Source organism: Sceloporus undulatus, unplaced genomic scaffold, assembly GCF_019175285.1.
Source record: "Sceloporus undulatus isolate JIND9_A2432 ecotype Alabama unplaced genomic scaffold, SceUnd_v1.1 scaffold_14, whole genome shotgun sequence".
Classification (NCBI taxonomy): domain Eukaryota; kingdom Metazoa; phylum Chordata; class Lepidosauria; order Squamata; family Phrynosomatidae; genus Sceloporus; species Sceloporus undulatus.
This window is the reverse complement of record NW_024802936.1, coordinates 2,182,922-2,205,908: the sequence shown is the minus strand read 5'-3', so window position 1 is coordinate 2,205,908 and position 22,987 is coordinate 2,182,922. Positions and strand designations below refer to the sequence as shown.

General features: G+C 38.9%; 1 protein-coding gene across 2 annotated transcripts in view; it reads right to left on the bottom strand.

Annotated features, from left to right (window-relative positions):
• Positions 1–7,815: 7,815 nt before the first annotated feature.
• The window catches only part of LOC121917290 (structural maintenance of chromosomes flexible hinge domain-containing protein 1-like), a 138,301-nt gene continuing 123,129 nt past the window's right edge, over positions 7,816–22,987 (bottom strand). Inside the window, exons 42-48 of one of the 2 annotated variants that reach the window (XM_042443106.1) lie at positions 20,482–20,672; positions 19,303–19,412; positions 16,787–16,857; positions 16,445–16,616; positions 13,415–13,573; positions 10,191–10,308; positions 7,816–8,170 (exon numbers count right to left, since the gene is read on the bottom strand). In XM_042443106.1, the coding sequence (XP_042299040.1) occupies positions 8,071–8,170; positions 10,191–10,308; positions 13,415–13,573; positions 16,445–16,616; positions 16,787–16,857; positions 19,303–19,412; positions 20,482–20,672 (921 nt within the window). In that variant the 3' untranslated portion in view covers positions 7,816–8,070. Of the gene's footprint in view, positions 8,171–10,190; positions 10,309–13,414; positions 13,574–16,444; positions 16,617–16,786; positions 16,858–19,302; positions 19,413–20,481; positions 20,673–21,839; positions 22,005–22,987 lie in introns of those variants that run through there. The other variant, XM_042443104.1, reaches the window with a different exon arrangement.

Sequence of the window (22,987 nt, the reverse complement as noted above, 5' to 3'; positions counted from 1 at the left end):
GGACCAAAGAGTATTTCCCATGTAACACAGCATAATAAACATGTAACATAATAAGCTATACAGAACTGTATTGGGCTGCATTTAATGTTTTCATAAAAGAACTTTAATTAGAGTTTACTAGTGAGGTGGCCAAGTTTACAGACAGTGCCAAATTATTCAGCCCCATAATGTCCTCAAATCCAGTTCTATATATGATCAAGGAAGACAGAATCTCTTTTGACTGTTCCCAGACTGTCTGTCCTGGCTTTGTTAGCTCAAGAAGTGTCCCATCAATTTCACATATGTGAATGTTTAAGATCTGTAACTCTGTGTAGTTAGTTCATCTCAGTTCAGCATCCTTTAGAATGAGAAATTAGCGCCAGGCTCACAATCACTGGTTGTTGTTCTGAAAGCTAATGTTTCCCATACTTTAAAAAACCCTGCTCTGTAATTTAGGATAATGGTCTTGGTATGTGAAAACCAAAAATCTACAATCAAGTCTGTAATTTCTTTCATGAATATATAATTGCAGTGTAGCAAAATCTGCAGCTGTTTGACTTATTTGACTACCTGTACCTGGTATATTTGGAGCACTGGTGGTAACCGTGCTTCAACGGAAGGTTTAGTTGACCATCACTTCCATAGAGAAATGAGTAAATAACAATATATTAGGCCAATTGAGCTGTTGCTTCTTTATTGAGGGGAACACAGGTTTTTTTAATCCATGGATTCAACTGTCCACTTGATGGATGGATGGAAAATATTGTGTGTGTGCATGTTCCAAAAGCAAATCTTGATTTTGCCATTTTTAAGGGACACAATTTTACTATCCTATTGTACACAATGGTCCTGGAACCAAACCCCAGTGGATACAAAGACCCACTATACTGGCATTTCTACTTAAAGAGCATTAAAACTGTATTTTACCATGAAAAACCAGTGTCCTCTACCATGAGAGGACCATGACCAGTTTTTAAAAACTATGGCCTGTTACAGACTGCCGAAATAAAGCTGCTTCAGGTCTCTTTGGAGGTATGCTGTTTAAATGATGCATGCATCCTAAGAATCTGGAAGCTGCACCAAAGCTGCACTTCAGTGCTTAGGAATGGAGTGTAGCTTTGGCGCGACCTCTGGATTCTTAGGACCCATGCATCATTTAAATAGCATACCTCCAAAGAGACCCGAAGCAGCTTTATTTTGGCAGTCTGTAACAGGCCAATGTTTTACAGAAAAAAACCCTCAAGGCGATACAGTTCATGAAACAGAAGTAATTCAGGCATGGTACACACTGACCTTTTGCACCGTACTGGCACTGATTCTAGGGTTAGGGACTGCATGGCAACTGCATGGTCCCTAACCCTAGCACGGCACAGCGGTGTAACAATAGCGCCATCCCATGTACATGGGCACCACCATTGTGACATAAGCGCCACATGGTGTCTGCATGGCACAGTGCAACGCTTATGTTACAAGTGCGCCATTGGTGCACTTGTAATGTCCTTGCGGTGCCGAATAAAGAAGACGGTTTTTCTGGGTTCTTTTTTCTCTGCAGTAATGGTGCACCAATTGGGGGCTGCGCCGTCCCTGAGGAGGAAACTAGGCCGCTGGCAAGCTGCTGTTCCTCAGCGGTCTGTCCCAGGCCTCAGTTTGACACCACTTTAACTGCCAAAGCTCAATGCTATAGAATTCCAAGATTTGTAGTTTGTTGTGGCACTAGAGCTCTCTGACAGAAAAGGTTAAATGTTTCACAAAACTACAATTCCCACAATTCCACAGCATTGAGCCATGGCAATTGAAGTGGTGTCAAACTGGATTATTTCTGCAGTGAGGAAGCAGTCAAAATTTACAAATTAACTAACACCATTGTAAAACAGTCCCATAATGGATATCATTGGGTATCCAGAGTTAATGTCTATTTCAATCAAATGCATTATTCCATATACAACCATGAATTATTGGTGCTTGTTGTGGCTCTGTTAATACAAAAAATAAACACAAGCCAAGTTTCTGTACTTATGTGTACATAATTCAATTTTTTTACTCTTTGTGTTAATTTTTCTGATAGAGCTAAATCTCATATTTTTGCATACCATGAGGTGATGAGGCTCAGTGTATTTCCTGATTTCCAAGTGCCCTGCTATTAACTGTCTATTCCAGCAGATAATAGCAGAATTTTTTATTAATGTGATATGTGGTAATTGAATATTGAACAGTGCTAAGTCTGACACACAGTGAATCTGCTGGCTGATAGTATTACATATTTTTAAAAAAGATTTTCCTCCAAAATGTTGAGACAACTCTACAGTCTTTAAACATTGCTTTGGCAGGTGGAATTTATGGGTGGCAGGTTGTAGCTCTCTCTCAATAGTGTTAAGTAAGAGTTGCATATTCCAGACAAGGTATGGGTCTGAAGTGACTATTCTTGTTTTGGAGATATTTGGACTTCAGTTGGAATCAATGGCAACCTTGATTCAAGAAGCAAGGTAGGTCCAAGGCTTTGAAGTCCTTGGTGTTTGACTTTTCTAATCCATGTGTTACCTTCTCCATTTATTTTTAAGTTCTCCATAAATGGAAATGACCAGATAGATAGAAGTGGGAGACAGTATATGTATCATTTTGTTACTGACATCTCTCTTTCCCAAGGTGGAGATGGCTTTACCAGGGCTCTCTTTTTAAGGATCAAGAATAATGCTTCTGGGAAGGATGTAGAAGCTGGTGTAAGATGCTTGCATTATTGTCTGGCAGCAACAGTAAGTAATAACTGTGGTTAGAGACTTTGTTGTTCCTTCCCATAAAAGCCCATTCATACCTGAGAGATGGCATCTGCCTTCATGCTCAATCAAACAGTGCTGTCTTCAGTGCCTCCCAGTGCAATCACTTGGGATACTGACTGGAGGCTAATACTGGAATTCTTGGGTAACCTTGGCTTGATGCTGTGACAGCAGGCCATTTGCTCTATTGATAGCACACCTACTTCTCTTGAGCATATCAGGGAAGTAGCAAAAGAAATTGGGATACAGTACTAAGGAAAGAGGATACCTGTACTAGCTGCTGCTATTTCCTTAGATATACTAAATATACCTTTAGAGAAAAACTGGACTACTTGGTTCTGACATGTAGAATGAAAAGAATCCAAATGTTCTTTCTATCCCAAAGGGTAAAAGTCTGAAGTTTTTATAAGCAATTAAGTGTTTTTTTTAAAAATAGTGTTGGTGTTCAATCTTATAAACAGAGTTGGAAGAGACCACAAGGATCATCCTGTCTAACCACCTGCCATTCAGGAAGACATAATCAAAGTATTCCCAACAAATGGCCATCCATTCTCAATTTAAAACCTTCAAAGGAGATACCATCACACTCCAAAGGGTATAGAGTAGTGTTGGTACAGGAAATAACACTCTGTGTATATGCTTGTATATAAGAAAAGTCACATGCCACCCATAAAGAGCATAACAAATTGCCCACAAAAATGCTGGATGTATGAAAAGAGAAATTACAAACACAAGCAAACTCCCAGACTTTAAAGATGACAAGAGTAAGTCCACCCCTTCCTTAATTCTCTGAATTCTGGCAGTCTTAATCCTCTCAAAGACAACCGTGCCTGCAAATTTAAGACAATTTTGATTTTTAAAAAGGTGGTATTTGTCAATTTTCCTGTTGTAGTCAAGGAAGAAAATATCAGGTTTGGGAAACAACAGAAGGCAGTTTAAAGATGTATTTTTGCCTCTCTTTGATAAATTCTTGACTCTCCTTGAAGTTCAAAAACAAGCCCATAAGGACCATGCTTATCCCTTACTAGAGTTGTGCCACATAGGGGTCTCAACAGCATCCGTTTTCCCCAGCTTTAATGCAACTTACTTCAGAACGTCCTGTTTTGGTTTTTGCATGGGACAGAGCAAAGGAAGTATATTGGAACACTGATCCTTACTATGAACGTTCATTCTGATTTGGCACACGTGGGTTCTTATTAAATGAACTTATTCTTTTGATGATTTTTATGATGGTGATATTTGGCATACTAGTTCTTTCACGACAAAGCTATGAATGCTAGAAAACAAGAGATAAAAGAGAAATCAGAGATTCTTTCCCATCAAAGGGAATGGCAGCAACTGAGGTGTGACAGGTGAAATGGGCCCTATCAGCTGGTTTCTGCACCCAACTCTGTCAGTGGGAATTATTCATTTTTTGAAGTTGAAGGCTTTCATGGCCGGCATCCATAGTTTTTTTGTGGGATTTTTGGGCTATGTGGCCAGGAAGAAACTCTTCTAGAACATGGCCACATAGCCCAAAAAAATCTACAAAAAACCTATGTATTTTTTTATTTCTAACTCACCTTTTCCCCCAACAAAACATCAGAGATTTGGGTTGTGGGGAAAGACATTTTCTTCAAGGGTGGTGCTTTGCACATGAGGACAGCAGTGATAGAGGGGGTGAGGCTATGTGCTCCCATGTACAAAACAGCATGTTAATATTTGAACAGAACAAATGAAATAAAGAGCTAGCAAGTACTGAGGTTTGATTCTGTCTGCTGTGAAGAGACCGTCACGAATGGGATGTATAATGGTGTGTAAAAGTTGTAGAGCTAGACCAGAAGGATACTTTCCATATTTCAGAGGGTGGGAGTGTTAGTAGAGAAGGTAACAAGAGATAGTGGATCCAGTGGAGACAAGTTATGCTTATGAGAGATACTGGTGTTTATCAGACGAGCTCTTAAAGAGGTACTATTCCAGTGTGACTCCTCTAGCTGCCTCCTGTTGCATGCTGGGATTGGCAGTTTTAAGGAGGGGTATTTAGAATTCTCAGGCAGAGAAGTTCAGCTCCTTAAAATTGCCAATCCCAGCATGCAACAGGAGGCAGCTAGAGGAGTCACACTGGAATAGTACCTCTTTAAGAGCATAGTGTGATAAACATCACTGTGTCTTGTATGTGGTAAAAACAAACAACCTCTGCAGGCTTTCAAATGCCTGATTATACAGGCCTTTCTTCCAAACAAAGAGCAAATTTGTCAGAATCACTGGGTCCCACATATGTAAATTGAACTGATTTGGTTATAGAACTGGGTTGTTATTTAAAGTGAGGAAAATGGAGTAGAACTGCAGGACCCAACCATTATCCTGAACATCATCATCTTAAGAGGCACTGTGAGGAGTTAACTCATTCATAGAGGTCGAATCAAACCTAACATTACTGTAACTTTATACAATATATTTTAGTTCCCTCTCTTTTCTATCCATTTTACTAAGGAAAATATTAAGTGGGAGTGGAGATTCCTTAGCTCTCCAGATCTTGCTGAAATGCAATTCCAGCATTCCTCACACTGGCTATGTTGGCTAGGGCTGCTGGGACTTATAGCCTAACATCTGAAGGGCCCCATGGAAACCAAGGTTTTTTTTTCCTCATCTGATTTACATGTGGTTGATACTGGCTCAGAAGCATGTCATACCTACATATGCAGTCCCAAAGCATAACTGAATACACTAACTAAACTGACTATCAAAATATTTCTGAACCCAATTCAGTGTGCTGGATTTAATCTGCAAAACCTTAAAAAATTCATTCCAGGTTATCAACAGACCATGTTAATTGATATGCTTGTATGTTATAATCTGCCCCATCACTCTCTTGAGTGTCCACTGTCAAGATCCATCAGGATCATGGCAACCTACAAGAAATACCTTCGATCTCAGTGACACAATACTGGATCGATGTTCACACTACGGTTTACATGCCCAAAACTCTTTGTGGCATTTAAACCCTGGTTGACATTCACACATGCACTGGATTCAAAATGGAGGTGTATCTACTTCCAGAAACAATATTGCAAGATCTGGATCCTTTCGGTAGTGTACTCACACTTCCGAAGATCTGGAGCAATCCAGACCTTTGCAAAAGAAGCAGTAAGGGACCCAATGTCAAATACACCAGGTTAAGTGGGGTTCTCCATGGTCCCCCCACAAACGGCACTGAGTGAACATCGCAGAAATAACCTGGTTCCACACCAGGTATTTCTTGGACTTTGGAATGCTTTGTTCCCAGTGCCACATTAGCAGGAGGAGGGGGCTGCGTACATAAATATCCCTCCATAGTGCAACACAACAAAAATGAACAATATAGAAAATGCAGCACTTTGACTAACATCATTTTATAATTTTCCCCCTCCTAATATGATTTTTTAAAAATATCTTTGCCTGATGAAGAAGCCAGTGGAGCTTTGAAAGCTTGCATCATATATTTTGTGTATTTTGGATGTTATTATACTTCGCTATATAGCCATTATGGTTATTCTTCAATAAGTTTTCTCAGTGGTGGCCCAACAAATAATTTTTATTGTGCCTTGCCCCTTCTATAGTAGTGTCAACTGTGACTTGGAAGATTTACTTTTAATATGAGATTGTAATTTATTTGTGTATTGGTGGGCACCTGCTTAATGTATCATTCATGTTGTTTAATCTAGCAGTTTGGAATCTTTTCTCATGATTGCAGGTTCTTTGTGAAGATGTACCAAAAAACTATAAATACAATTGTCCCTTCTTATCTGCAGGGGATTTGTTCTGGACCCTCCAACAGATAACAAAAAATGTGGGATCTCAAGTACCATTCTTTCGTATGGCTGTGTGATCTTGATAGGTCCCCCCCTTAGTCAGAAACAACCTGAAGGCACACAGCAACCCCGCTTCCCTCCCCTCCTTCCTTAGCAAGGAGAACCAGTGATAGCCTCCCTGAGGAGGCGAGGTTGGAATGTTGCCACGATCACTGGGTCTCCTTGCTGAGGAGTCCGTCTGACCCTCTGCCAGCTTCAACCTCATGGAAAAGGAAGGAGGCAGAGACGCTTGGGATGGTTCCCTGCCTCTCTTGTGAGCCCTCCGACTATCTTCCAGCTCTACCTGACCTGGCTTCTCTCCCCTCAGCCAGTCACGGTGGAGTGCCCACTTTGGCTGTCAAAGTCAAGGCAGTTCTACTCCCTCCTGGGCTTGTCACTGCTCTTCCTCCTCTTCCTTGGTAGAGGAAAGAGAGGGAAGAGAAGAAAAAGGTTGCCCTGAGGAGGGCAAGGAGGGTGGCTGTGGCAGCTCCCGCTCTTGATAGTTCTTCCCATGCTATGGAATTCTGAGAAATGTAGTTCATGTGCATCCATTTAACACAACAGGGCTTGCCATACAAGGAAGCTCAAATTTGTGGATGACAAACCCATGGATAAGAAGGGCCTACTGTCTGTATCTAAAGAATACTTTTTGACAAATTGAGGAAGGCTGTTAAGGAAAATGAATTAATTCTTATTTGGGCCTATTCTAGGCATGTGTGATCTACTTTCTCTTTTACTAGACTCTTGGGATGCTCTAATTGGAGTCTCCTACTACCATTGACAGCTAGTATGTAAAATATGAATTTTCTCTCATGGTTCATGGTACAGTTGGCCCTTCGTATCAGTGGGGGCTCTATTCTGCCTCCCCCCATGCCAAATACCATAAGATCTCAAGTTCCATTCTTCTCAATGGCAATGCAAGGTGCGCATGACTGCATTGGTATGGCTGCTATTGAGCAGAATGGGGCAGAACTATCCATAGCTGTGCCAATCCGTGGATGGCAAGCCCACAGATATGAAGAGCCAACTGTACACACATCCTTGTCTTCAGTTTTCCTCATTATTCACTACAGTTTCAACTGTAAGGACTTTACATTTGGACACAAGTTGCTTTTAAATTAACATTTATATTGTATATTTTTACTTGGTAGATATAAAGCAGTTTACAATGGAATATTCTACATAATAATATATTCCAAAAGAGAATTTATCACACTCAGCAATATAAATTAATAATGCTATATTGCACTACAAACTCTTTTAGTATTGCAATATTTTTATTGCAAAATTTGAAACTTTTCATAAATAAAATGTGTTTTTATACTTCCACATGTTGAAGTCTAATAAATGCAGTTCAAAAATAAAAAAGTATACAAAATTAAGCTGCCTGTTGCTGCTAACAAGAATATTTCTGTATCAGTATAAAAGTATTAACGATAGTAACAACCTGAACCTTCTTTCTGCAATTACATATTTAAATATATAGTTACTTTTAAACAAATCTAATTATTCTATGTTTTCTTTTTTCGAGATGTTCCATTAACGTCTGATGTGACAGTTATTGTTTGCTGCTGTTTTTTCATGGGAGAAGATGAGATCCATTCTTCTGAACTACAAAAAAAAAAATACAGAAGTCATTTTAAAAAAATGAAAGTAATTGAAATGTCACCACTTTTCTTTTTGCTATATACTAAACGTTCTGTTTACTACAATTCAAAACAGCATTAATGATCCCTATAAACAAAGACAATTTTGAAAATTAAGTAGAAGTAAAAAAATTGTTTGAAGATCATGGATCAAATCAAACCCATCTTCTTGAAAGTAGGAGGGAATAAACCAGGATTAAATTATGTAAGATTACATTCACACGCCAAAACAAGCACTTCAGATGGAATTTATTTGCCAGTCAAAGTTGGGTAACTAATTACCATTATGTTTATTGAGAGGGAAACTCAATATGGTCAGTGGGGGCTAACTCCAATGTACGGTTCTACTTTGTAGAACAACTACAGCAGTACAACTTTAATGTAATATTTTATGTCAGGAACTGACATATGCAACATTAAATAGACAGAAAAATCTTGCACTGGTGTAACAAAATTTCTGTATGAGTGGAAATCTTACCCTGCTCTTTAAGGTTAGACTCATTAGAACAATAAAGAAAACCAGCTACTGTACTACTGAGTGAAAGTTATGGACTATCCCACTGGACGCCTACAAAGGGGTGGTTAAGAAAAGTTGGAAGTTACACATCAGCTTATGCTGATAAGGTGCCATCTTGTATCAAATGGTGCTTGCCCCTTTTGTATAGGATCAGCATGTTTAAGAATGTTTCTCAGGTGTAACAATCTACCCTCTATTCCATCATCTCATACACACATTGAGACTCCTCAAATTTGCCTGTCTAGCTGTCGTTGTATATGGAATAGGCTGGGAACCCCATTGTACATGGCACCTTTTCCCATGAATCAGAGGTGGGGAAGTTTTGGGGTTATTTTTTTAAACCCCAGGGTGCTTTAAGGGAGCTTAAATTCACTCCCTGTGATCCTGAAAAGTAAACTGCCATTTGAAAGGAAAAATAAAACAAATCCAAACACATCTATTTTTATAGCAGATTTTCTGTTTGAAGGGGATAATCTTGCTATATGAAGGTAGGCAAACTCACCTCTTGGGACCCCTAAATGCAGTCTCACAAGCCCTCCAGAAGTATCCCAAAACCCTCAGACTGTCCCCCTCCATTTTAACTGCTTTTCCAGGGTTATTTTAGGGCAGTGATGGTGAACCTATGGCACGCATGCCAGAGGTGGCACTCAGAGCCCCCTCTGTGGGCACATGTGCTGTCGCCCCAGGACAGAGTTTGACAGAGTTTGTTACTAGAAAGCCAGAGGGACATAGCACTTTGCAATAAATAAGTGGGTTTTGGGTTGCACTTTGGGCACTTGGCTTCTAAAAGGTTCACCATCACTGTTTTAGTGCATCTCCCCCCGCCCCCCCCCCAAAAAAAAAACCAGGGGAAAGACTACCAAGCCACTTGGTAAATGCACCTGTTTGATTCTCCTAACCTTCCACTGTCCTAATTCCACCCCCCAAAAAAACCCAAAATAAAATGGCAACAAAAGTGATGAAATGTCACTTCCAATATACCAAAATGAGCTGGTGTAGTCTGGTGGGGTGGTGAATGACTCTTCCTCTTCCACAATTGTCCACCCTTACTCTAGAATGTAACTACTACCCTTGGAGATTTCCAGAGTAGAAAAAAAAGTGATGGAGGCTCAATACCTACAAAAATGGTCTTGGGAGGACAGTGTGTCCCAAAGGCTAGTCTGTTTGGCCTTCTGAGAATGTGGCACAAGAGGTGAGATGCTGGGAATTAAGTTGGTGGAGGCCTTAACTTGAACAACCCACTATTTTAATAAATTAGAATAGGTAGAATGCTAAAAAACTTGAAGCCATTTGCGCATTGATCAAAATCTTGCTGTTTACCATATATCAAGAAATACTACATGCAGATCATTATAGCCAATATTTACCTTGATAGTCTATAAGGATGTACATAAATATTAATATGAAAGGAATGCATTTCAAAACAAGAATAAAATTTTTCTACTTAGTATGTATATGAAAAACAAACCTATATAATCGTTTTGTTCCTTCTCTCCGCATTCTTTTTGGTGGACTTGGACAGTCAGTTAAATCTTGCTCTTCTTGAAGAAATGAAGATGTTGTGCATCGACCTGATGAAGTCATCCCTATAAGGATCATGAAAATAATATTTTAAACACTACTCATTTAAAAAAAAAAAGCCATTTCTCTTTTTGCTGAAAAGATCCTGTGTGTGTTTGAGGAATTGGCCAGAGACAATGTACATCACAAAAAGCACCTTTTCTGGGACCAAACCTGTTCCACCATTGGTAGCAGCTACATTGCAAGTTAGCAACAATCTACTTACTTCTATTCAGGGATGAACAGTGGGTGTGCCACGATGGAAACAACAAATGTACTTTGGATTTTACCCTCACATCTCCCATAGCTGCTTAAAGTTAAACAGCAGGTTTTCCAATGCTGGATGCTAGTTTGGCAATGTTCCTGTTCAACTGAAGTCAGCTGTAAAAGGAGTGAGAGTTAAATCCAGAGCAAATTCACTAGCCATCCCTGTTTTTGTTTGTCCTACTCAGTTCCCAGTAGCTCATACTACTCCCTGTTAACATTTCCTAGCAGTATGTATTGAGAGGCCTTAGCATCTGCCCATTTTCTGATGGAGTGGTTCTCTGCTCATCTCTCAAAATTTTTGTATAAGGGCAGGGGGACACTATCATATGTAAGGTCTTTTTTCTGTCTTGCCCACCATTTAATCTCATGATGTCTGTATGTGAGTAATCCACTTGAGAAATACTGGTAGTGCTAGTCAGAACAAAGTATTTACTGAAGATCATGAATCAAAATATATTGGAGAACATTTATTGTTTGGAAAAACAAATACTTTTTTGGAGCACAAGTAACTAGATTGTGAGCTCATTACTTTACTAAACAAACATATCAGTTTTCTTAATGTCATCAGCTAGATTTATGCATGGATCCAGAATTGCAGAGAACAAAACTCTACAGACAGAAATTGTGTGTGTGTGTTTGTGTGTAAATGATCCCACCTCCTTTTTTCATCCTACGTGCTCCTCAAAGTCTGTTCCAGAGGGCTGGTGATCATTCTGAAATGGCACTGAACACTGGGATGGGAGATGCAGAATGAAAGAGAAACTGACAAATATTGCAACATATCCCCTACCACTTTTGCATGTAAGACATATCTGTTAGTGACCTAGGAGCTCTGCTGGATCTAACAGATATAGAAACAATTTTAATGTTTGTGTTTTCAAGCTGACATACTATATTTCAAATAATATGTTTTGCTAAAATGCCTAATCAGGCAGTAAATAGCTGGGTGGAGGTTGTGAAAAGGGAACATTGGTTCTTACCTATGAGATATTTCTTTTCAGTGATGGAGACAGAAACACTGTAGTAAAGAAGATTCCCTTCATTGCTCTAGTAGTCAGGAAACAAACTTAGTGGGATGCACAACTACGGGGAGCAACCCACTACAATCTCTCAGTCCATGGTATAGCCAAGGATACAAAACAAAAAGAGCACTCAAGGCCAAACTTAAGTTTAAAAGATAGACACTCCCAAAAACTTAAACTAAAAAGTAACTAATTTACAATTACCCTTTCAGAGCCAAAGGAAACAGCCTCCTCAGTTCTGGGTGGGGATGATGTTTCTGCCTCTTTTGCTGAAAAGAAACATCTCACAGGTAAGAACCAATGTTCTTTTTACCAGTGGTAGAGGGGGAAATATCATATCATGGGACATACCAAAGTGAGGCATATCACTTACCGTACCCGACTATAAGTCAAGAAATTTATGCCCCAAAATTGACCCTAAAATCCTGGGTCGACTTATATACAGGCCAATACACTAATACTGGTTAGAACAGTTCTGAAACAAGCACCGCTGTGACCCCCCTTCTTTGTGCCACAAGGCAGGAGGTTTATATGTGTATGTGTGTGAAAAAGTTTCCCAGTCTGATTTGAAAGCTTCTCTTCTCATCAAAGAAAAACAACTATTAGCTCCACTTCTGTCCCTTCCCAGTTTGATATGAAATCCTTCTCTTCCCATTAAAGCAACTCCCCTTTTCCCAGTCCACTCTGAAAGCCTTCTCTTCCCATCAAAGAAAGACCCCTTTTAGCTCCACTTTGTTTCCTCCCCAACCTGATATTAAAATCTCTCCTCCAGCATCTGGGAAGTGGTGTTTGATGGTTGAGAGAGGTACAGGGATGAGAAGGAGGGACGAAAATTGTGTTTTCCCCTTTCCATCCTTTGTTATAGCCTCCTAAGTTTTACCCTTAACTTATCTACACATTATATCAATATCCAGGATTTTGACCCTGAAACTTTCCCTCAACTTATATGTTAGGTCGACTTGTACACACATGTATACAGTATATGGGAACTACAGATTATAATACGCATCTTCTGAAGGAAGACTCTTCTGATTCAAAGGCATTCAAGCAGTAGAGACATATAAATGTGGAAGACGACCATGATGCAGCCCTACATATATGAGTGTTTGTTGCTAGTGCGGCAGAAGTAGCTGCACCATGAGTGGGGTAAGGGACAAGTGTTCTTAACAGTAATATCCCAGCCTTGTTGTAGCATGTTCCAAGGTGTGCCATGATTTTTCTAATTCCCTTTTTGTATTAGGAGAAAAGGATGGTAAAATTATTTCTTGAGCTGTTTGAGATATCATGCTGTCTGATCTATCTCTGTCATGTTGAACCTTTTTTGTGTTTATTTCTACCTTTATGTGATCTGCTTTTAGAGAGATTAAACTTTAAGATAAAGCAAAGGAATGAGCCAAAAAAGAACAAATAAATAAAAACACAGTCTACATGGAACCAAGGCAGGAACCAAACTAAAGAATTGTGGGAGTTGCTGCCCCTGGCAGTGGCTCCTTCAAAGTCTGTTTCCTGCCTACTGGAGTAATGAGGAGAATCAACACATAATAGGATGTTTCTCCCTCCATCACTGAAAAAGAGCAATGCATTTTGAAGAATGGTTCTACTACAAATTTCTAAACATGATATAGTAGCCCACTGCTTTAAGTTAACTGTATTAGCTTAAATCCAACTGCTAGTCCTGATGAAAAGAGACCTCTTCAATCAATGGGGTTTACATAAGGACTGACTTACTTTTCCACAACTGATTCAATAGGTTTACTCTAGCTGAAATTAATTAAATCAGATCTAGGGCATTCAGATTTATTAACTCTTTATTTCCATGAGATGAAAATAATATGCCATATACCTAATTCCTGCTCTATTAACTTGAGATCCCTCTCTTGGTCAGCAAGCTCTTGTTTCTTTGTTTGCATTTCTGGCGTTTTTACTAATTTTTCTTGATCTTCAAGTTCTGCCTTTACTTTATGAAGTCTGATAACAGCTGTATGGTATTGCTGAAGGAGATCTAAAAGGTAAATAAACAGATCGAACATTAAAATAAAAGGCACAAACACTTTTGCTCTAAAACAAACAAAACAACAATAACAAATAATAGTAAATAAGTTAAATGGTGTTATTTAAAATATTATTATTGAAGACTACTTCAAGTGTAGACAAATAGTTGTTTGCATCTAAGATGGCCAGAATAGAGCCCATGAGCACTATGACAGCCCAGGCACCTGCACAGATGCTGAGGTCTTCCCATGTATATGTATATCTGTGCATGTGACCTGGCTTGAATGCTGTCTTCTAGCTAGTTTGTCACTTCGTTTTATTTCTCCCAAAATGTCTTAGGTTCACACATGATCTGCTCTAAAAGAAAGAAAGAGGGAGAATGCTTGGCAAGTTTTGAGTACTGGGGATGATAGCAAGGAGACACTTGGGGTAATACCATATACAGGTATTTCTTTTTGGGAGTGGGATATACAGGTTTATCCTGTATGTGAGTATGCTTTGCCTGCATATTCCTGTCTCTTTGGAGTGTGTGTTTGCGTGCTTCTGTATGTCTTTGTACTTTTTTGTGCTGAAAGAGTCCAGTATGTGATTTTGGTATTTGAGTTCAATCCCAAACTCTGTTTTCAGTTTCTTGAACATGTTATTTGTCCTTTGTGACTGGCAGGTTCCTACAAAAGGTATTTTGTTGTTAGCACTTTTCCTGCTTCATGACAGCCATTTTGTGATGGTGCCCACAAACATTTCCCAGATCTCTGTATGAACCCAGTAGTACAAAAATGTGGATGACCTCTAGTTTACACCATAATCTTGCTATCAACTTTCATTTTGTGTTCTATACATTTTATTACACATAAATGATAGCTGTAGATAGATCAAAAACATTTGTTGGAATAATTTTAAATCTGCTGGTATGGGTGTTTAAGAAAATGTTCATTTATGAAATGGCATTAAAATGCATAATGATGATTAAGAATATCAAATCAGTGTTCTCCATCAGAAACAACTATCTATAATTGTGAAAATCTACTACTGTTAGAGGCCATGTCCTAATGGCATTTAGAAATGGGCTGAAAAGTACTTTTATGTCACAATGATGTGGGTTTTCTGGTAAAGTTCCCATTGCCGTGTGGGAGCTCAGATATACAGTGGGCCCTTCCCTTATGTGGCGATCCATTCTGGATCCTCCCGCGTAAGGGAAATTCTGCATATGCTCACGACCCATTGCAAACAATAGGGCGCGTGCTTGCGGTACAACACATCATGGGCACGCACACCATTTATTTGTCATGCATCTTCAGTGTATGCTTGAAGCTGTGTATGGTGTGCCCGCATATGGTGCCAGCGCACTGTATATTGTGTATTGGACTTATATAGTAGTCTCTCGATTATCCATCCTTTGGTCATCCAACATTCCGGATTATCCAACGTGCGGTTGCTTGGAGTGGCTGTAGGCATTTCCACACCCCCAGATACACCCCCAAACAAAAAAAGGTTGTTACTGTAACCTTACTGCAACGTTATTTTTACTGTTATTGCAATAAAACTTCAATACGTTTGCAATTCACAGTGATTTCAAGGCTTTTATTGGACCCTCCGGATTATCCAACATTTTTGGCTATCTGCCCGTTTATGTCGGATAATCAAGACTCTACTGTTTACAGAACAAAATTAAAACATTAGTAAACTTAATTTAATGTGCTGAATATTTTCCCAGTAGCCAATATGATCTGAACGGAACTAGATGCTTTTTTTTAAGGTGGGGGATACTTTGTATATATGGATGTACTATTTTAACTGTTATAAGCCGCTTTGATTGTTTTAACAAAAAGCAGGGTATAAATAACAATTTTATTTATTTAAAATATGAATATACATGAATATTTGAATAAAAATATGCATACAAAACGAACAAAATATTTTTATTCATATACTATGCCTGGGTGGGGGGATGAGAACAGCATGTAGATGTAAAGGGAGTCACAAGGGTAAAATGCCTGAGAACCACCAGTATAGTGGTTTGAGTCTTGGACTATCACTCTGGAGACCAAGAAGCTGTGCAGACTCGCCCCTAAAGGATAGCCTGTAGCTGCCCCTTTTACAGCCAGATTGGGGCCATGACAACCACACGCTGCTGCCCCTATTTGGCTTTAGCAGGGCACAATAGCCGCAGCTTTACGGCACTCTTTTTGGCACTGCGTTGTGTGGACTCAGTTCCAGAGGAGAGCTGTGATACCACACGCAGTGTGGAGCAGTGCACGGTGTCATGCCCGCCAGGGGACAGAGCCCCCAAGGAATTTAGACCCCACATGGTTGTGGAAATTTGGCAAGTTACTCTCTCTCAGCCTCAGAGGGAGGCACTGAACAAACCCCACTCAGAACAAAGCATACCAAGAAAATCCTATGATAGGCTTGCCTTAGGATCGCCATGTCACAAATGACCTGAAGGCACACAATGACAACAACTAGCAGGAGTACTAGCAATACCAGTAGCCAAAGTGGTGTAGTGCTTTGAGTGCTGAACTAGGACTCTGGAGACCAGGATTCAAATCCTTGCTCAGCCATGGAAACACACTGAGTGACTTTGAGGAAGTCACTCACTCTCAGCCTGAGAAAACCCTGGAGAAGATTCTCTGGGATCCCATGGTTGTTGTGTGCCTTCATGTCATTTCCAACATATGACAACCCTAAGGCAAATCTATCACTTGGCAAAATTTGTTCAAAGGGAGTTTACCTTTGCCTTCTGCTGAAGCTGAGAGAGTGTGACTTGCCCATTGGGTTTCCATGGGGATCTGAACTCGTAGTTTAATGCTCAAACTACTACACCACACTGACTCCTAGTAGGAGAAAGACTGTATAGCAAAAAATAAATCTTTGAACACACCTATCTGTGTAGAAAGAATATTGTAACGCTGTGGCAGAGGTGCTCCGAAAACCATCCCTCGAAGTTTATCCATAGGAGGTGCTTTATTTTGAAGGCCTCCGAACTTCCCATTGCTGCGAATTCTGTCTCCTTCTCTTGTCAGTAAAGTTGGGCAATGTGAAATTTTCACAATCTGTATATAAAGAAGCAAAACTTATTTAATTAATCAGTGACACGTCAGTGACATAGCTATCCTTTTAAAATTCAATGTTGCTCACTGTTGAAAGGTAATTATACAAAGTTTCTGCTTAGAATTAGTTATGTTGAAAACAAAACTAAATCACATAATGTTACAATACATACCTCTTTTCTATAATGATTGGCAGCATCCAGATTGTCAACAATAATAGTATCTCCTAAGAGCATCCCAAACACTAAAATTAATGAAATGGAGAGACTTCAATACAGGATTCAGAATGTTAATCATTGTGTAGACCAGTTTCAATTTACAATAATGCATCAGCAGACTGAACATCAACATTAAATGTAAGGTTGGTATTTACCAGGAATGGAGGACAGCCCATAAATTCATGGGTTATTCCCTGCATACCAGCTGACAATGAGGAGTGCAAAGTTCTTTTTAGTTATGATTGTTAACTCTTCTCTGTTTCACAACCACATTATTAGAAAGTTTTGCCTGTTCTATTAAGTCATTAATGCCACCTTGAAGTTTGTTAACAAAATAACTAGGAAAGAGCTGTGTGTGCATGTGTGTTTAATGTGTTGCCACATCTCTGGATGGAGATGGATCCAAGAATGATCTGTCACAGTGAGTAACATCCTGTCATTCTCTGGATGGCACAGAGGAACAATCCGTGGACTCATGGAACATATGTAAGCTTATTTAATTGTCTGGATAGGTGTAGCTACCTATTTTCTACTTTACAAAGTGCAACACCGTGCACCAAAAGCCATGTGTGCCAATTTATGCTTGTCTAATTTGTAGTGCCTTATAAATCCAGAGGGTTATTTTCACCCTGCTGAATTGCAAACATCTTTTAGTGATGCTGAGAGATACGTATGTATAATTCTAGAAATATTAGTTAAAAATCAGCTTAAAAAACAACTTATCAATGGGTCCGTGTAAGTACTGTACCTTTCTTTTATCAAAATAGAAATTATCCCCCTCTTTGAGTAGAGTGGTGCAAAGTGAGAGCTTAGTCCATCCTGGGAGAACCTAAAAGGAACACTGACTCACTCTCTCTTCTACAGCTCTGCTTTTGGCCTTTTTGAATGCCTGGGTGGGAAAATGCCATCATTTTTCTTTGCTTCTCCCTTTACATCTTTTTTTTTACATGTTCCTAAATTTTACCTTGTACCTCTGATGAATTTAAACAGCCATCTCTATTTACTTCTGTGCTATGCAATGGTTTAGAATGCATTCCTAATCTACTTTACCTTAGAATTGTTGTTAAATCATACTGAGTAAAGTAATTCATTGAATTAAGTAAATTATTAAAATTTATTGTATTTAAAATGTTTTGGTTATCAAGTTATTTTTGTATTCATGCTTGGAATTCTGCATTTACTATGCCTTTCACTATATTTCTGATTATTGATACTGGAATGTGAAGCCTGTGCTGCTGCACAAGTCTCACTGTGGCTGAATCTATTTTCCTGTACCTTTGTCTAATTTTTGGCAAACACAGACATAAGATAATGTAAAAAAATGCTCTTGTGCACTTTTTTTGTGATCTGAGTTTAGAATTGGTGAATTCAAGATGGCGTCACAGTTGTCCTACCAACCTCTGCACATCCATTTATTCCCTTTAGATCCTTTTGTGGTAAGTTTAATATTTTCCTTTCCTTTAACTTGTTTATGTTTCTTTTACTTTTCCAACTCAATCTTGGTCATTTTCTTCATCAACTACAACCAGTGATCTTGGGGGAGAATTTTGACGTTTCATCCTCTGGTTGCTATTTCTTTCTCTCAGCAGGCAAGTGGGACTCTTCTCTGTCACTATCTAAATCTTGTAATTTTCACTTTTTAGTTGCAAAATCACAAGACACATTTTATATTTATCTTTACATAAAGGCTGTAAGAAAGAGGAAGAGAGAGAGAAAAACGTGACCAGCTGGCAAAGCAAGAAAATAAAAAAATGTTAAGGGAGAGAGAAGAATCAATGGACCAAATGGAATTAGAACTTTGGGTCTCCTGCCTTGATCAGTTGACAAAGGAAATAACCCATTAATTGTAAGTTGCTCCTTCAGTCAGTCTGAGAATTAAAAATTATGAGATCCTAACAACCCTACATGAAAAGATTGCTGGACTTTGGTTTGTCATAGCTTTCTTAATACATTGCTCTCTATATGGTGGTTAGGGATAGTAAAGTAATTCTGGAGGGTGCCACTTGGGGGGCTGGTGTTTTGTTTGTGTGTGGTCTGTATGTGCCTTCAAGTCACCTACTGACTTGTGGTGACCCCATAAATTTCATAAGGTTTTCTTGGATATAATGCCTCATGTGATATTCTGAACAACACCTAGTTTTCTTAGCTGTAAAGCAGTGAGGTGGGAAAAGAGGGAGATATAACCTGAAAGAAAAACTATCTGTCACAAAACATATGAGGCCTGCTTACTTCTAGTAAAGCTACAGTTGAGAAAAAGTCCCTCCTATGAAGGAGTCTCCTTCCTGCTGCCCTCTCTGTTTACTAGAGGAGGTACTTCTTCTCATCTGCCAGAAACCCATACAGCAATCCAGAGAATTTTTTGTTTCTCTTGCTATGACAAGATTTCAACCCACTCAGTTTAATAATCTGTTGCCACTAAGCTTATTTTTGAACAATTCAGCACCACATTTTGCCCACTTAATGACATTTACCTGAGTGGCAGTTCTCTGTATGTTCTGGAAATGTTAGCAAGTTCCTGGCAAATACAGGATTCCCCATAGGCTTGAAATAGTTTTTTCCATTTCGTAGGTGAGGTAAAGGCCTGGCCAGAAGATTAAAAAAATATTCTATTTTTCTATATCTGTTGTTAGTTTTAACACATGAAATAGTATATAAAATCTTGTTAACATGTGGCTATCCTGTTGCTGAATACTGAGATTTCCATGAGCAACCAGAATTACAACACAAAGCATACAAAGCAAAGCTATACATAAAAGCTTGAAAAAATCACCATCGGGATTGTGCAGATGCAGTTTATGGCAAACTATTTTTGTCCCGCTCTTACTCTTTTGAGTAAATCTTGTGAAAGAGAGAGGAATACTGGAACTTAACCGTGATATACCTATGTCAGCTGCCTCGAATCCCAGGTTGTGGGAGAAAAGTGGGATGTATCCCATAAATAAATAAATAAATTTAATTATATTCATTTTATTTTAATTCTACATTATCAGCTGCCTTGGTTTTCACATTGGGAGAACAGCGGGATACAAATTAAATTAAATTATAAAATAAATAAAGTAAAATAATGCACAGTTTACAAAAGGTATCTTTTGATGAGTTGCTCTTCTAAACACTCTGATAAACATTATGCTTAAAATGGTGCCCTGGAAGACTTACTGTGAAAGTCCATTCTTGCCAAGGAGAAGAACTCATCCATGAATGGCCTTCTGTATATACTCATATATTAAGTCTAGAAATTTTAGACAAAAAATTGACCCAAAAAAACTAAGCTGACTTATCCACGAGTCAACGTAAGTACTGTACTTTAACTCTTATTTAAAAAGGAAGAGCATATGTCCTGGAAGCACTGATTCCCCTCTATTCTCTCATCTATCCAGCCTTTAGGATGAGCACAAACAGTTGCGATTGCTGGAATTTTGTAAGTTGTTTGCCATTGTTTTCCTTGCTTCATCCTTTAGATCCTTGGTGACATGTCCCTAAGTTTTACCCTTGACTTACCCACATGTCATATCAAAATCCATAATTTTGGCCCTAAAACCTACCCTCAACTTATACATGAGGCCAACTTATATATGAGGAATTTTAAAATATCAGAAACATAATTTGAAAATGAAACATTTTTGAAATTAGGAAGGAATACATAAACTTACTTGTTCCAGTCTGGTAGGTTTTTCTTATAAATAGAATCAAGAGGCAGTACTTGCTGTCGCCCTTGGGTTTCATCAAAGATACGACGGGCAGCAGAAGTTGTTAGAGTGATTACACAGTCCATATCACTTGCCAGATGCCAAGAGATGACCTTTGCAGCTTCATTATCTTCAATGTGTGCCAAGTGTGAAATCTGACAAAAAATCCAAATAATGTATTTAAGAGGATGAGTTTTCGGCCCATTAGGAGGAAGGATGAGTTTAATATCCCCTTTCCTTTAGCTGAGCTAGAAGGAAAAGCCATCCCTTCTAATCCTGAGGAACAGTCATCTCCCTTAGTAGATTTTCTTTTTAGGTTGCTATAGAAAGGAAAGTTGATACAAAAACCCATCTGAGACTACTCTTCTCTTGATCTCACCACACTTTTCTGCTGTTTGTAATGTTAGAAGGCACTGCCAAAAAATAAATAAATAAATAAATAAATAAATAAATAAATAAAATAAAATAAAAAAAAAGGGGGGGGAGAGCAAAATTTTGGTACAATCCAGTTTTATATAGTCAGATAAAAATTACATTTGACAAAACCTCCACAAACAAACAGGAAGAAGGCTTGTTCACATTATATGATGTGATAAATATGTGATAGAAATGGACAAATTTTATCAATTATTAAAGTACAACTCCTTAGAAAAATTTAATAATGTATGGTCTACAACATTTAACTTTTTTTTTTTTTTACAAAATACATTGTGTAAATAGCAGTACTGGATTTCCAGACAGAGAATGTTTAAATTGATGATAAGGGGAAATCTATGTTATTATTATTTGAAGGGATAGGAAGCATGATGCTGAAATTTGGATGATCAAGTTAAAAAGATAGAGAGTAGATGGGAGTTACATGAAACTGTTACTTTTAAAGAAAATCATCAAGTTAACAAAAATGGAGTGGTGCTGGCACAGACAAAGTGAGAATGACATATAAATGATGAATTAAATAAGTTAGTGAAGGTATGAGAAAGCGTGAAAGTATGTATGTGAAGGTATGAGCAATATTAAAGGGAATTTTATGAAGGGTAAGGAAGGGATATGTATGTGGGGATGTATATGGGAATGGAAAGAAAGAAGAAAAAATAAAAATGGAAATATGGGTAGAAAGTGAAGAAGAAGGTTGCATACCTTTAATTTTGGTTGTTCAAGTGGTTATCTGTGAACTCACATACTGGATGTTCTGCGCCTGCACAGCACATCTTTAGAACCTTCTAGATTACATTTGTTAAAACTTTTTTGTGGTAGCTCTGCCCACCCATCATCCTATTCTCCTCTATTCCTGTTCATTTACCTCAGTTTTTAAGGATGCAGGACACCAGAGAGGGGATTATGGGCAGGTTCGTGTGAGTTCACAGATGACCAGTGTATGTAAGAACCACAGTTACAGGTATGCAACCTGTTCCTTTTCCCCATGGTCTCTGTGATACACACACTGGGGAGATTAGTAAGGTTCTTGCACAGCTCGCAGGAGTGTCATGCTGGAATACAAAAAAACAATCAGTTCAGTGGAAACACAACTTTAATAGATACCTTACCAAAACACCAACAACTAACATTTATTTGAGACAAGAGAACAATAATGCCTGCCCAAGAGCTGCAGCTAATCTGACCTGGGCATCCAATCAATAATGGGAAATAAAAGTTAATAGATGGGACCAGACAGCAGCTCTGCAAACATCCATGAGACACCCATCAGGAATGTTGAGGAGGTAGCTACCACCTGAATAGAATGAGTTCAGATCCAAGTGGGTGGTTCCTTCTTCATCAGTTCCTAGACTTGTTGGAATGTCGAAACCACCCACTCTGAGAAATGCTGAGATGATACTGGATTTGAGGCCGAGTAGCAAACAAAGAGTATCGTGTTGTACCTCAAACCTGATGTTTGGTCAGTACAGAAAGCCAGAGCTCAGCAAACATCCAATGAATGCAGTGTACATTTGAATTCAGAGATAGGTTGCTGCATGAACACAGGTAAGATGATGTCTTGGTTCAAGCAACCTTGGGTAGGAAGATGTCAGAAAAGAGAACGACCTTGTTATAATGTAAGTGCAAATATGGAGGTTCAGCTTGTAGTGCACATTGTTAACTCACCTGTTGAGCTGACCTTATGGCAACCAAGGACGCTATCTTCCATGTAGGTAGGCAAAGATCACAAGAAGCCATTGGTACGAACAGCTTCCTAGGCAACTGAGACAAAATGAGCTCAAGGCTCCAATCTGGTGTCAGTCCCAGCACAAAAGGGTGTAGATTCTTGTGGCCTTAAGAAACATATGAATCCCCTGGAGAGTACAACCTCTTAGAAAGTACAGTCCGCCATTCTCTTACGCGGGGGAGTGTTGAGGAATCATAAAATAATAGAGTTGGAAGAGACCACAACAGCCAGTCAGTCCACCCCCTTCCATGCAGGAACTCACAATCAAACCTCCTCCTCCTCATTTTATTTTCTTATATCTCACCTTTC